This window comes from Telmatherina bonti (assembly GCF_933228915.1).
Source record: "Telmatherina bonti genome assembly, chromosome: 2".
NCBI classification, from domain to species: Eukaryota; Metazoa; Chordata; class Actinopteri; order Atheriniformes; family Telmatherinidae; genus Telmatherina; species Telmatherina bonti.
The window spans coordinates 36,608,037-36,620,857 of record NC_136620.1 but is presented as its reverse complement, the minus strand read 5'-3'; the positions used below and the strand labels follow the sequence as shown (position 1 = coordinate 36,620,857).

General features: G+C 39.8%; 1 protein-coding gene across 1 annotated transcript in view; it reads left to right on the top strand.

Annotated features, from left to right (window-relative positions):
* Positions 1–12,821, top strand: part of b4galnt4a (beta-1,4-N-acetyl-galactosaminyl transferase 4a) — a gene marked incomplete at its 5' end in the record, with an annotated part of 151,927 nt that overhangs the window by 81,343 nt on the left and 57,763 nt on the right. The window contains 3 exons of the mRNA XM_079247103.1: positions 7,407–7,502; positions 8,612–8,702; positions 10,223–10,323. Coding sequence (XP_079103229.1) covers positions 7,407–7,502; positions 8,612–8,702; positions 10,223–10,323 — 288 coding nt within the window. The remainder of the gene's footprint in view (positions 1–7,406; positions 7,503–8,611; positions 8,703–10,222; positions 10,324–12,821) is intronic.

Sequence of the window (12,821 nt, the reverse complement as noted above, 5' to 3'; positions counted from 1 at the left end):
TACCAGCATTAACTTGTTTTCTTGGTGCACAGCCAGGATGATAGAGGTCTGAAGGGTGACTGAGCTGGCACTCCCAGACATGTAGACTCAGACTGGCTGAAGTCGAGTTGTGCCATATGCCAGCTGTCACAGAATGGCAGAGGTCACACAGACGTTCACAGACATCCTACATAAAGCTAAGTTTTTATTTTTTTGCATCTTCTACAGCTTTCACACAGACAGAGGAAGTTTGCTGCAGCTGCTTGTCTAGAATAAATGCTGCAGACTTAATGACAATCTCCCGCCAGTGACTTCATCCAGAGGTGACTGGAGGATTAGTGCACATGTACAGCTGTATGTAGTCTGTCTGTCAAGGACACCAGCATGCCACGCACAATGACACGAGATCAAAGAGCAACCTGCTGGCGTGCTGTTTAAGAAGCAAGCAGTAGCTAGGCGTTAGTGGGGGCGGGGAGAGTCATTTGCAGTAAAGCTGATGTGGATCCAGACAGGAGCTGAGCATGTTAAACAGTTTTAAAATGCAGATTTAGCTCCTTTACTCCTGTCTGACTGACCAGCCCAGATATCTTCTGTGTGTCTTTGTGTGTGCCATTTCGCTGCTGCAAATTTGGACAGCCTGTTATTTACCTCTCAGGAGGGGAGTCAGGAAGATATTGCGGTACAATACAGACACATGACTCACCCAGGAGCCGTCATCACTTTTCACAAAAAAACCCCATGCAGTGACAATCCTGGTGGTGGATCCAGATCTTCCTCTTGTCTCTGATCCTCCTCCTCATGTCACAAAAAATGTGAGGTGAAGGTACAGAAGAGAAAACCTGATATATCTGCTCATGGCTCTTGAGTTTTTTGTTCAAAATCTTCAATGGCCAAAATAGGAAGCAGGAATGAATATCCTCCAGGCTGCAGTCTGTCCTTACAGTTGGGTATAGTGATTGACAGCTTGTTGCAGAAGAGGAAAAAAAAAGACTCAGTCTCTTGCTCCTCAGTCGGATGTGTCCACTGCAGCCATTTCAGTCATCCTCACGTTACATCTTTCACATTGCAGAAAATATGATGGCAGACTGTGCAAGTCTTCATTACAGTCTCTGATAAGGCTGGAATCTAGATCATATGAACCTTCGTCTTCCAGGTGTTGCTGCTGTCTCGGTGTGAAATGACTTCTCATGGTCCCTCTTTACCCACAGATGTGTCTCATAAACTAAAAGTATGTCTTCACTCTAAACACAACAGGTCAGCTGAAGCGCAGAACAGTGTTATTGCAACGGTGATTATGCTGACTCTCCTATACTGGGAAGTGAACAAAGTATTGTATATACCCAAGTGGGCCTTTGCCAGGACCATCATGCTTCACTTTTCTTATCCAATTGGGATTAACAGTGTCAGCTGGTGTGATAGCTCGTCAGTGGGTGCACTGAGCAGCCATTTGTCAGTGCCTTCCTGCCAGCAGGAACACAGAAGGCTGCACCAGATTTGGAGAAAGGCAGATAGCATCCTGCAGGAGAGAGGAGGAGAAAAGACAAAAAAAATAATCTAATATGCACTCTGGTGAAAGGTGCGAGCAGATGGATGAGATAAAGGATGGAGATGTTGGAAGGCGGCACGTGCATGTAGCTGTGTAGAACAATGTAAAAATCTTTAAATTCATGTTTGTTTTCACTGATTAGTTCACTTGTTTGCTTTTTGTGTTTTGTTAATATTTACCAAATGTCCTTTACTGCTGCTGAGCTAAACGGTTCTCTCTGCTGTGAAACACGATATGCATACAGCATGTGGAGGTCTGTTTCTGACTGGGCCACTCTAATAAGGCAGATTGTCTTCATTTCAATCCAGTCTGTCTTTAACTAACTTTCATCTTCCAGGATAATTGTCTGGATTTACCATCCAGCTTCTGCCGAGATCCAGCCCATAGGAAGCCTTTTTGACTCAATCCTATGAGACCGCCATGATAACCTCCCACAATTTCAACCTTTCTAGACCCAGAGGCAACATTTCACAAATTATTTTCCCAAAAGCATTTTTGAGTTTTAACGTACGCAAATAATAGACTCATGAATAGAGACATTAACCAGCAGTAAATTCACTGAGCCTTGAGCTTTTACTCTTGGGCTTCTGTTTTGCACCATTGAACATTATATTTTATGAGCCATCTTAGCTGCATGTTCACATCTGGAGAGAACAGCTCCAGTAATACATGAAATTTAAAGACAGTTTGTCAAGTCGTGTTATAAAAGTGTTGTGATGCTCAAAAGATTAGTTGTTTTTTTTGTTTTTTTTTATCAGATTAAATCATTGAAATGAAAAACTATAAATTATTGTATTTTTTTACTTTATCATGAAATGTAAAATACATTTCTTTATGATTATCTACATAAGTTTTTTCCTGAATGTGTTGATAAAACCAGACGGGGGGGCTATGCCTACTCAGTTTACCGGGTCGTTGCCATGGGGATGGCCTTTAGGTTTGCCCTTGCATTGCAGCCATTTGGCTGTGGTGCGGATCTAGGCCTACCCTGAGTCGTGGCCGTTCCAGTGGTGATGTGCTCTCTGGTTTTGGATGGGATGCCCCCTGGTGTGAAAGGATCCCCAGGATATCGTTTCCTCGCAGTTTGCCAAGCCAGATGTTTATTTATTTATTTTTTGTTAAAGAGACAGAAGATTATTTTAGAATATTGCTATGCAACATGGGATTGGGGGTGCATGCAATATGTTTGTTTTTGAATAATTATGTGTCTATTTGTTTTCCTTCTTGTTTTAATTTATGTGAAGCACTTTGCCCTGCTTCATGTATGAAAGGCGCTACACAAATAAATTTTGATTTTAATTTGATAAAGTGATCCTAAAATAAAAGTCTTCATAAGATTCATAACCTGTTGTTAGATAGCAATAGGTGCATGGATTCTTTTCATTTTGTTATCCATAACCAGTTTATTCTAGCTAGCGTAAGGAACTGGCTGTCTATTCCCATCAAAGTAGATGCATGGGCATTTGCATATATAGTGATCATATTTGTAGCTTCAATAAAAATGTATTATGTGGTCAAGAATAAAAATCTAGACTTGTATTGCAAATGTAAATAAAAATTAAATTAAAGAAAAAAAAAAGAGAAAAAAAGAAGGACGTCCTAGGTGCAAGCCATAAATGATCACTAAAACAACGGCAAGATGGCCAAAGGATACAAAGAAAAGAGAACTAATGTTTTTGCTCTGAGTGTATCCTCTGTCATCCTGCTGTCGCTGGGATGTAAAACTGATAAAAAATGCATACCAGCCAACAACTGAGCTGCCAATCTGAAGAACTGTCTTGTAAAATCAAGTGGACCTCCTGAGAAGTGAGAGACCACATTCAGGAGATGTCTGCATGCAGATGTGCATGTAGCCTGTTGCAGCAGTTATAGTGCAGTATCTGCCCATTCTCCAAACCACTGCTGAAGCTGCAGTAAGAGGAGGATCCTTGAGAGATGCATTAGACTAATGGTTAGGAAAACTCCAATAATTCCTAGAGAAAGATATAAACAAAAAAAATAACCTTTTAATTTACTTAAATATGTCCACATGGAAATGAGTTTGTTTTTAGGAGAACCATGATTAGTTGCCTAATTTCAGAACGTGTTTTAAAACCTAAAGTGAGTTTGCAGAAGGATTTTTGGTGGTAAATATAGGTCATACCTATAATTTTATGATTATATATTAAAAGAAGTAAATATATAATTGTGTATAATTCCTAAATGGTGCCCTGACTTGGTGCCATTGGCAGTTTTAGGCCAAGCAGTTCTAAGGCTTTGAGGGTTATGTAGACACCGAGGATATTGTCTCTGGCTCATTTCACACCTGAAACAAAAATTAATCTTTCTTCATGGTAAAAAGACACAATGAAATTTAACTCAGTCTACTCTGTTGTTTTGTGTCATCTGCAAACAAAAATGAAAAGAACAAAATACATTGAGCTTTTATTTATTGTTTTTTATTTAACCTTTATTTAACCAGGTAAACTCAGTGGAGAATAACTTTTCATTTACAAGGATGAGTTAAACATTCTCACAATGTAAAAGTAACTTATAACGTTTATATTTTTGCAGTAGAAGAAGAGTTAGGTCCGAGTCAAATAGAAACCACTTTCCCTTAAAAATATGTGTTGCTATTTTTTGCTTAATGTAGCCTTTTATAGGGAGGGAGGGCCGAAGGCTGCAAGAGAAGAGTGAAGGTTTTGATTCACATAAACGGACATGAATGCAGCTGGACTGGCTGCTAAACGGGCGGCTGGAGATCACATAGAGACAGTGTGTGACGTTATGCTATACTCCAGATGAAAGTAAACCTCTAGTTCTTTACATAGAGAGTTTTTTCAATTCCTTCAAACCAGAAATGATGATTTTCCACTTATTACCCTTTTAACTCTTGAAAGGTGTAACTTGAGGGGCTGTTGTCTATATTTTCACAGCCCCACACAGAAAATGGTTGCAGCACTTCTTCTGCAGAAACAGACTGGAAGTCTGCAGGTACAATCAGAAGTTCTTAGCAGGTAAATGGATGAAGCATGGAGTACCTGACAAACTCATGTTAACCAGATGAACCAAATGGGACCAGGGACCACTGAAACCTGCTCTCACCTCCCTGTGTAGAACTCAGACGGGTCCAAACTGCTGCACTTTGTCCACAAACACTTTACCTGAAGCCTGGAAACACTGATTCTCTTGTGATCATATCCTGTGACTCTCACAAGAGTCTCAGTTGTGCTGAAAGGTTGACACAATGCATATATTTGGTCATCTGGAGACCAATAATTACAGAACTAAGTTGCCGAAGACCCTGCATGCTGGGAAAGTACGCACGCACAGGTAGTAGCTCGGTGGATCTCAGTTATTCAGTTCCTGTGGTGCAGACAAATAAAAGAGAGAGAAAGAGCTACAGAGAGCTTGTAAGGGATGCACATACTGTATAGCTTTGATGGGGGGTGCTTGAAACATTACACTCACCTAAAAAAATATTGCACAGAGTGAAATAAAGACAGTAGACCAGTTCTTTACAACAGCACCACCAAAAGTAAACAGAACAAGTTATTTCCAACTAAACATTCAACAGGCAGAGATAATTTAGTTTTTACAGAGAGCAAGTAAAGGAACTCTTCATTTTTTAATATAATGTATTAACAATAAAAGAAAAAAGGGAATTGCAAAGGCAACAGCATGGCACAAATTGGCAATGTGTACATCACCTTCCCCAAACAAAAAACAAGGAGGGAGACCAAAACATGAGATGGAGAGTTTGATGCTGCAGATCATTAAAACAAAAGACATACAGGAAAAAAACTGGCACCATTTGCCAGCACATAGAAATGTAGAGGCAAAGGGGAAGACATGGTGATGCAGGGGACAGTGAAACTGGGAGTCATTATAGAGAAAATGGAAGCAAGAATCAAACAAAAATGAGGCAAGGACAGTTTTGTAAACCCAGGTATGCAGAGTGTTTCCATTGCAGAGGATGTAGAAAAAGTTCCTTTTGCAAGTCTCCATCCTTTTCATTCAGGGCTGAAACAGAGCTCTCATATGGCTGTCACCCAAAAAACAGAGCCAATTAAACACAAGTGCCCACCAGCACAAAGCTGGCTGTACAGCCTGAGGATTCTCCAGGACTGCACTGGGATATGTGTGTATGAATAATTAGAGACTTTTAAAGCTGGCCGCTTATTGCTGTTTGACAAGAGGAGGGGTGAGGAGGGGGCCAGGCCAAAAAAAGGTTTGCTTTTAAAACCCACAGGAAATCTATTAAAAGCTTTACATAAGGCATATTTACACAGGGGCTTGTCCCGTCTGCTAAATCCCTCTAACCTCACTATGCCTGCCCTCCTGTCTCTCTTTGCCATCCCTTTTTAAACATCAAGCATTCACATTCATCTTTCTGACCTCTTGCTTTGCTCTGATTTGATTCTGCCTACACTGCAAATCCCTGTCTGTTTTAAATTTGAGCCAGTTTTTCCGCCGGAGAGCAGATAAACAAAAAGAAATCAAATATGTGAACCAAAAGTCAGAAGTCATGCTGCTTTCCAATGACATGTTTTGAAAACAAAGGTATCTCATGGTTAATTCATGAACTGTAATTGCTCTTCTGCTGTCAGCGTTCAGGGCAGTTAGTTGACCGTACAGAGTGGAGAAGGAAACGAGAAGGGTCACTTCCTGTCAGGCCATCTGTTAGAATCTCTGTGTGATACTTAAAGGTACATGACACCCTCTGTCAATGTCTTTCTCCTTAAAATATAGACGTAGGTGCTGAAGATGGGTAGAAAGGTGTTTGCTCTGGAATGCCTCCCTGTCTCCAATCTTTAGTCTTCTGATGAGATGACAACAGGATTCTGTATGTTTGTGTTTTCTGGTGTCTCAAGGTCGGTCTCGCGCTCCTGACTGCTTGATTTGACAGCTCGTACTGCACTTCTTCACTGTATCGCTCGGGGCTACTCTGCACACAACATTAATGCACATTCCTTCAATTGATTTGGTGCCAAAGTTATGAATCCAGCTTTTTTGCTTTGATGTAGCAGAGATCCTCATTGGACCATTTCATCATTTTTTGGGAGAACCTGCTTTCTCTTCAAGCCCCATGTGATGTTCTAAATATCTGTGGCAGCATTAAAGTGGCAGCCTACTGAGAATGTTGTCACGCATTAGAGGATGCCATATGTGTGGACAGTATGCAGGAGTGAGTTGGCACTGTTTGCTGTATGAAAAGTAAAGAGTTTGCAGGTGTTTTAATTGCTTTGACAGCTTCCTAAGGCTTTACACCCAGCAGCACAGTGGATGAAGTTTGAGCAAATGTATTGTAAGTTGTGGAAATTTAGTCCTCTGTCTCTCAATATGCATCCGTTCTTACTTCCAAAGCAGCAGAAATTTGACACATAAGCAAAGAGGCATCACTTCCTGTAGATGAGGAGACTTGTATGTGTGTGTGTGTGTGTGTGTGTGTGTGTGTGCGTGTGCACGTCTGCACATGACAAACCTCAAGGCGGGCTGGTTCCACCATCTGTCCCCGCTGTGTCCCATGATTTCCCTGTGTAATTCAGACAAATGTCAGACTATGGGGCTGGGATGAGCTTTGACGAACTGCTCCAAACGATCTCAGTTCACGCCCCACCCTCCCCCTCCTTCCTGATGAGCTCTGTCACCTTCTCCTGCAATTCAGAACAGTTAGTACACTCGAAACTTAACGCTGCATTTTTCACCCTGAGCAAAGGTTTTCAGTCTGGTGGAAATGTTAGAAATTACAAATATTCCTACACAAAAAGGTGTCTGTTAGATCTGTTGCAGACGGCTCCTGCAGCTGCTTCACTGCCATGTATCTCCAGTTGAATAATCAGTATCATGCTGGTTTTGCTGTGTGCATTAACCTTTGTCTTCTCTCTGTGTGTCTTGGCAGTATAAGGGCCAGGCCAACCTTCATGTGTTTGAGGACTGGTGCGGCTCCTCTGTAGCCCAGCTCAGAAAGAACCTGCACTTCCCTCTCCATCCTCATGTAAGTATTATAGTTGGTAAAGTTCAGGTTAGGGTTAGGGTTGGGGTTACATACTGAAGTGTAGTAAAGTATAAATCTGTAAATCTGTGATCCTAAGAGAACAAAGTATTTTGAAAAATGAACCTTAGATAGATAGATAGAATATCTATCTAAGGTTCATTTTTCAAAATACTTAGATAGATAGATAGATAGAATATCTATCTATCTATCTATCTATCTATCTATCTATCTATCTATCTATCTATCTATCTATCTATCTATCTATCTATCTATCTATCTATCTATCTATCTATCTATCTATTTATCTATAGATATCTACCTCTATCTTTATATATAGATATCTATCTCTATCTCTCTATATAGATATCTATCTCTATATCTACATATATATATATATATATATATATATATATATATATATAAAACTACATGAAAACTTTTTGTATACTTGTGGTTTTAAAGTTTTCAACATTGTGCCACGAGATAATGATTAGCTTCCTTCTGTTTTCTTTGTCTGTAGAAGGGGGGCTTTTTTCAAAACTTAACATATCTCGACCACAAAGGCTCATGGGAGATGCATATTCAGCAGAAATTTAACTTTTTATTATTGCTATTGTATAAACTTGATTTATGTAGCATAATTATAGCACATGTATTTTTATTTGACAAATAGCGAGTATTTCTGCTTTTTTTTTTTTGTTGTGTTGAGGTGAAAATTCCTCACACTACACCACATCCTATGAGCTGTGAATATAAACATGTTGGAAAAGAAACACTTTTACTGTTGCCAAAGTTTAAACTAATAATTTTGTAGAAAATATTGGGATGCTGAGCTTTAACCTCGTCCACAAGAAGGTTGAAAACACCATATCCAACTGGCTTCTTAATATTTTAAGCCCAGTTTTTTAAACACTGAGATTACATGGGAGTTCTTTCTCCATCACTTTTATTTCATTGTGACATCTCCACAGTTTGCAAACTTGGACAAAACAAACTTTCTGATTCACTTGTAACCTTATGACATTAAAAGCTTTAAGGCTGTTGTTCTTCAGGCTGCTATAAATGTCACATTCATGTGTTAAATGCTCCTTTTTTTCATTTTACTGCAGACAAGAACCACAGTGAAGAAGCTGGCAGTGGCTCCAAAATGGAAGAACTATGGCCTGAGAATATTTGGCTTCCTTCATCCTTACAGAGATGGTAACTTACTCATTTTATTACCGAGTCCCTGATCTGATGCTGAGGGGCCTTGCAGCAAGTGTCCTTTATCAGAGAAGACAATTTCCGCAGTCTTCTTAATCCAAACCCCTCAGAGCCACTAATGTAGTGGATATTCACATTTTTATTAAGGCTGAATGCCTGAATCTCAAAGCTAAATCTAATTGCGGTCCCCTTTTGGTCTTACCCTGAAACCCTGTTGCTATGGGAACTGAAAAGCCTGAATGCCCGAGTGCCCTTACAGAAATGGCTGAATTGAAGTTATTAATTAGATGACTGCTCATCTTAGACCCTCATATAGCTTTCACTGCTGGTGCAGCTCCTTCCAGCTGATGGTTTGAAGGTCAGTCCATCCAGAGAGGCACAGTGCGAGTTCCAACAAGTGCCCTTCACCTTGATCATTTATCCTCTAGCTCCTGCCAGATGCAAGCACAGATGTAACTGAGTAGATTTTAATGAATCACATTCAGTTTGCTGAATTTAAACATTTAATGTTACCAATGTTTACAACTGTCATAGTCATTTCCATTCATGTACTGTAGCTTTCATGCAGCACTGAAATGGTACCATTTCCAGAGAGCAAGTCATTGTTCAACCCTGAGCTCGATGTTTACCATTTACAACATGAAAAAATTATGTTTTCGGTTCCAGAACAGCTGAAGGTTTTTGGCGCAATTGGCTTTTATAAGGTTCTCTCTGACTAAAGTCTGCACATGATGAATGGAGGGGAAAAAAAGCTGATATCAATGCAAATTCAAAGGTTCAGATGGCCGATAGAATTCTTTAATCCCCATCTGTCTATGTGTTCTACTGTATTATATTTGTATGTATATTTAAATATATGAAGTCAACTGTTACCTGGTGGGGAAAGATCACAGAAATAACTGTCCCTTATATAGATGACATGAGTTAGAGTTTGTACAAAAGTATAGCAGATTAATATTAAACCGTGATTTAAATCCTCTTCATCTGCTGTAATTTGTCTTATAATGGGTTAGACAGTTGTGTTAGAAGTTTCTCTGGTGCTGCAGAAGCAGAAGAAACGGAGAAAAACTCTGCTCTAAAAAGGTAGAGCTGAACAGAGCTGAGCTGAGAGAAAACTGGTTTTATACTGCTCCAAATATTGTTAAAATTGCCGACTTTTCCACTACTCAACGCACTCCCTTCTTAAACTGAAATAAAACTAACTATATCCACAAGGTTTTCTGCTTTCTTGTTATTTCTCGGCTTCAGATCTGTGCTCATCTGCTCTTTCCCATTCACACAGTTGTTGCATATGGATTGGAAATTCAGTTGCAGTGAAACACTCACATTACCGTAACCAAGCGTGTCTTCTCTGACTACTGCCAGAGGCAGCTTAGGGATCAGATTTTTAGTACTTTTATCACCAAAGAATATATTTTTTAAGGTCAGGGCCAGTCTGATTATACGTTGTGCTTGTCTAGAATCATACATATCTTCTTCTACTAACACACACTTTGATCATATTCTTTTCCCTCCAGGTGATTTCCAATTCTCAGTATCGTCTGATGATAACTCCGAGTTCTGGCTGAGTCCTGACGAGAGTCCTCTCAACGCCAGACTGCTGGTTTATGTGGGACAGGTAAGCACTCAGCTATGCTGCAGTCTTGTATAATATCCCAACCACAGAGAGGGTCACTCCACTTAAAATATACATGGTCCAAGCATTCCATTTGGTTTAATATCCTTGGCAGATGCTCATTATAAAGATCTTCAAGTCTTTTAATGCTGTCCCTGGGCAGCATTGCTTAGCAACAAGCTTGTACTGGTGGGAGAACCAGAATCCCCCCGAAGCCTAAACAGTTCCAAACTTGTCAATGTCATGACTTAAATAGCAAAACATTATGTAAAGTGTGTACCTCTGCAAAAGCAGGCGAGGCCAAAGTCCCATAATTAGAAACTTTATTATTTATGATATTCGGGTGGAAGCTGACTCATCGCTCTGAATTTGTCGAATGGCTTCTCTTTCTCAGGCATCTACGTAACAATGACAAATTGGACACGGGGGAAAGTTGTTTTTTTTTTGAGAAATGTAGATATTTGTGGGGTTATATTAGCACAGGATTCTGACCAGGCTGCAACATAAGTCTTTCTTTCTCCCATAGCTCAACAGGACGGACACGGAGCATTTTGACCTTGCCTGTCTTTAGTAACGACACGTTCACCTCCTGCTACTGCAGCATCACGGAGGCTATCACTCACCCCCAAAGCACAGTTCTGTGTACAGGAGGCTTAAATCCTCTTGTTGAACATCTTGCAAAAAAGTCTTTTTCTTTTCCCATCTATCCTCGAAACACTCTGTTGTCGCAACTGAATGGAAGTCAAGTTGTTCTGCTACCGCCTTCAAAAAGTTTTCTCATCAAGATTAAATGGAAGGATCCATGAGGCTGCACAATGTTTGAGCTACATTGAGCAAGTGCACGTTGAGAGCAAAGGTCTGGCTAAAGAGCCATCTGTATTCCAACAGGATGCGAGATGTCAGCAGCTTCCATGGGAGCTGAGATTAATTAGCTGGCTGCAGATATTGATGTGACATTTAGCAGTGGAGAAATATCATCTAGGTAATGGCTAAGGGGGGGGCAGCGGTGTGGCCAGGAATCACTCATTTTCCCACTTTAGTGACAGACAGGCATCACTGCCATCCCTGTCCTCAGGGACGCATGAGGCCTCATAGATGTAAATCTAAATGTCCACCCCTTTCCTCAGTATGTGACCCATGTTTGCAAGTTCGCATAAACATATTTTCCTTTTGGAACTTCTGTAAGTCAGTGTTTCATATAAAGTGTGTATATACCTCCATCCTTGCACGTCAACAATTTCACACCCTAAGCAAGAATTTTTTTACTTACTCATGAGGGATTACTCATCTGAAAAGCAGGCTTAATGCCAAACTTGCTTTTAAGACTTTTAGCTCTAAAGAGGTCTAAAACCTTTCCTCCAACTTTTTAATGCAGTTTAAACTTTAAGCTGTTATAGAAAGAATTAAATACTAATAAACCACTTTTATCATTTTTATAAGCAGATTGAGAAGATAAAAATGAGGAGATGGGGCACTGCTGTAGCCATCTGTCTGTTTTAAATTGTAAATCACTATTAGACATTTACAGTGGAGTCTCTGCACAAAAGAACAAGTGAAGCAATAATTTGTGGAGATGGACAAGTATGTGAGAAGAATTTAATTGTATTTAATTTTAAAAAAACCTTTATCTTAAGTGTGGATCAGTTTTTACTCCCTGGTGTAATGTTGCAGAAAGTGCAGAAGCCTTGAAAGCATGGGGTAATGTTAGGATGACATGATCTCATAGATAAAATTTGAATGAATATCTATCTATCTATCTATCTATCTATCTATCTATCTATCTATCTATCTATCTATCTATCTATCTATCTATCTATCTATCTATCTATCTATCTATCTATCTATCTATCTATCTATCTATCTATCTATCTATCTATCTATATATATATATATATATATATATTATATTGTTAATATTATTTTATTATTCTACATGATCCTCATACCAATGGATTTGCTGCTATTTTCCATTTCTATTCAGTGCTTGACTCACTGCTCAGATAGTGCATACATTGTCAAGGATTGTTTCTCTATTTCAGTTGTCACAGCAGTGTCATCCTTGGTAGTGAGCTTGCTATAAATGGAAAGTGCAGCTATGAGACATTTAACTGTGACGTGGCGGAAAGTGGGGGAGCTGAAGCATTTCCGTGGGGTTTCCATGGAGACCTCACTCAGCATTCTGCGCTGAGCCTATGTATGGTGTAGCGAGTGTGACTGAAACATCCCATGTGGTGAAATGAAAAAGCCATGTCTGGGGAGGTGCACTTATATGATACGGTGTAATCCCTCTCTGCGCGGCTGATTTGAAACATACAGGAATGCATATTTAGACAAACATAAAAAGGCAAAGACATGTTGAGGGACGCTCGGTTCCTCCTTTCGGTCTGTTACACCTTACTCTGGTCGGTTCTTTTGGAGCAGAATTGTGCACTTTAAAACATTTTACTTGTTTCTGCATGGACACTATCTTTGCATATGTGAATTAACTTAATGCAACGATC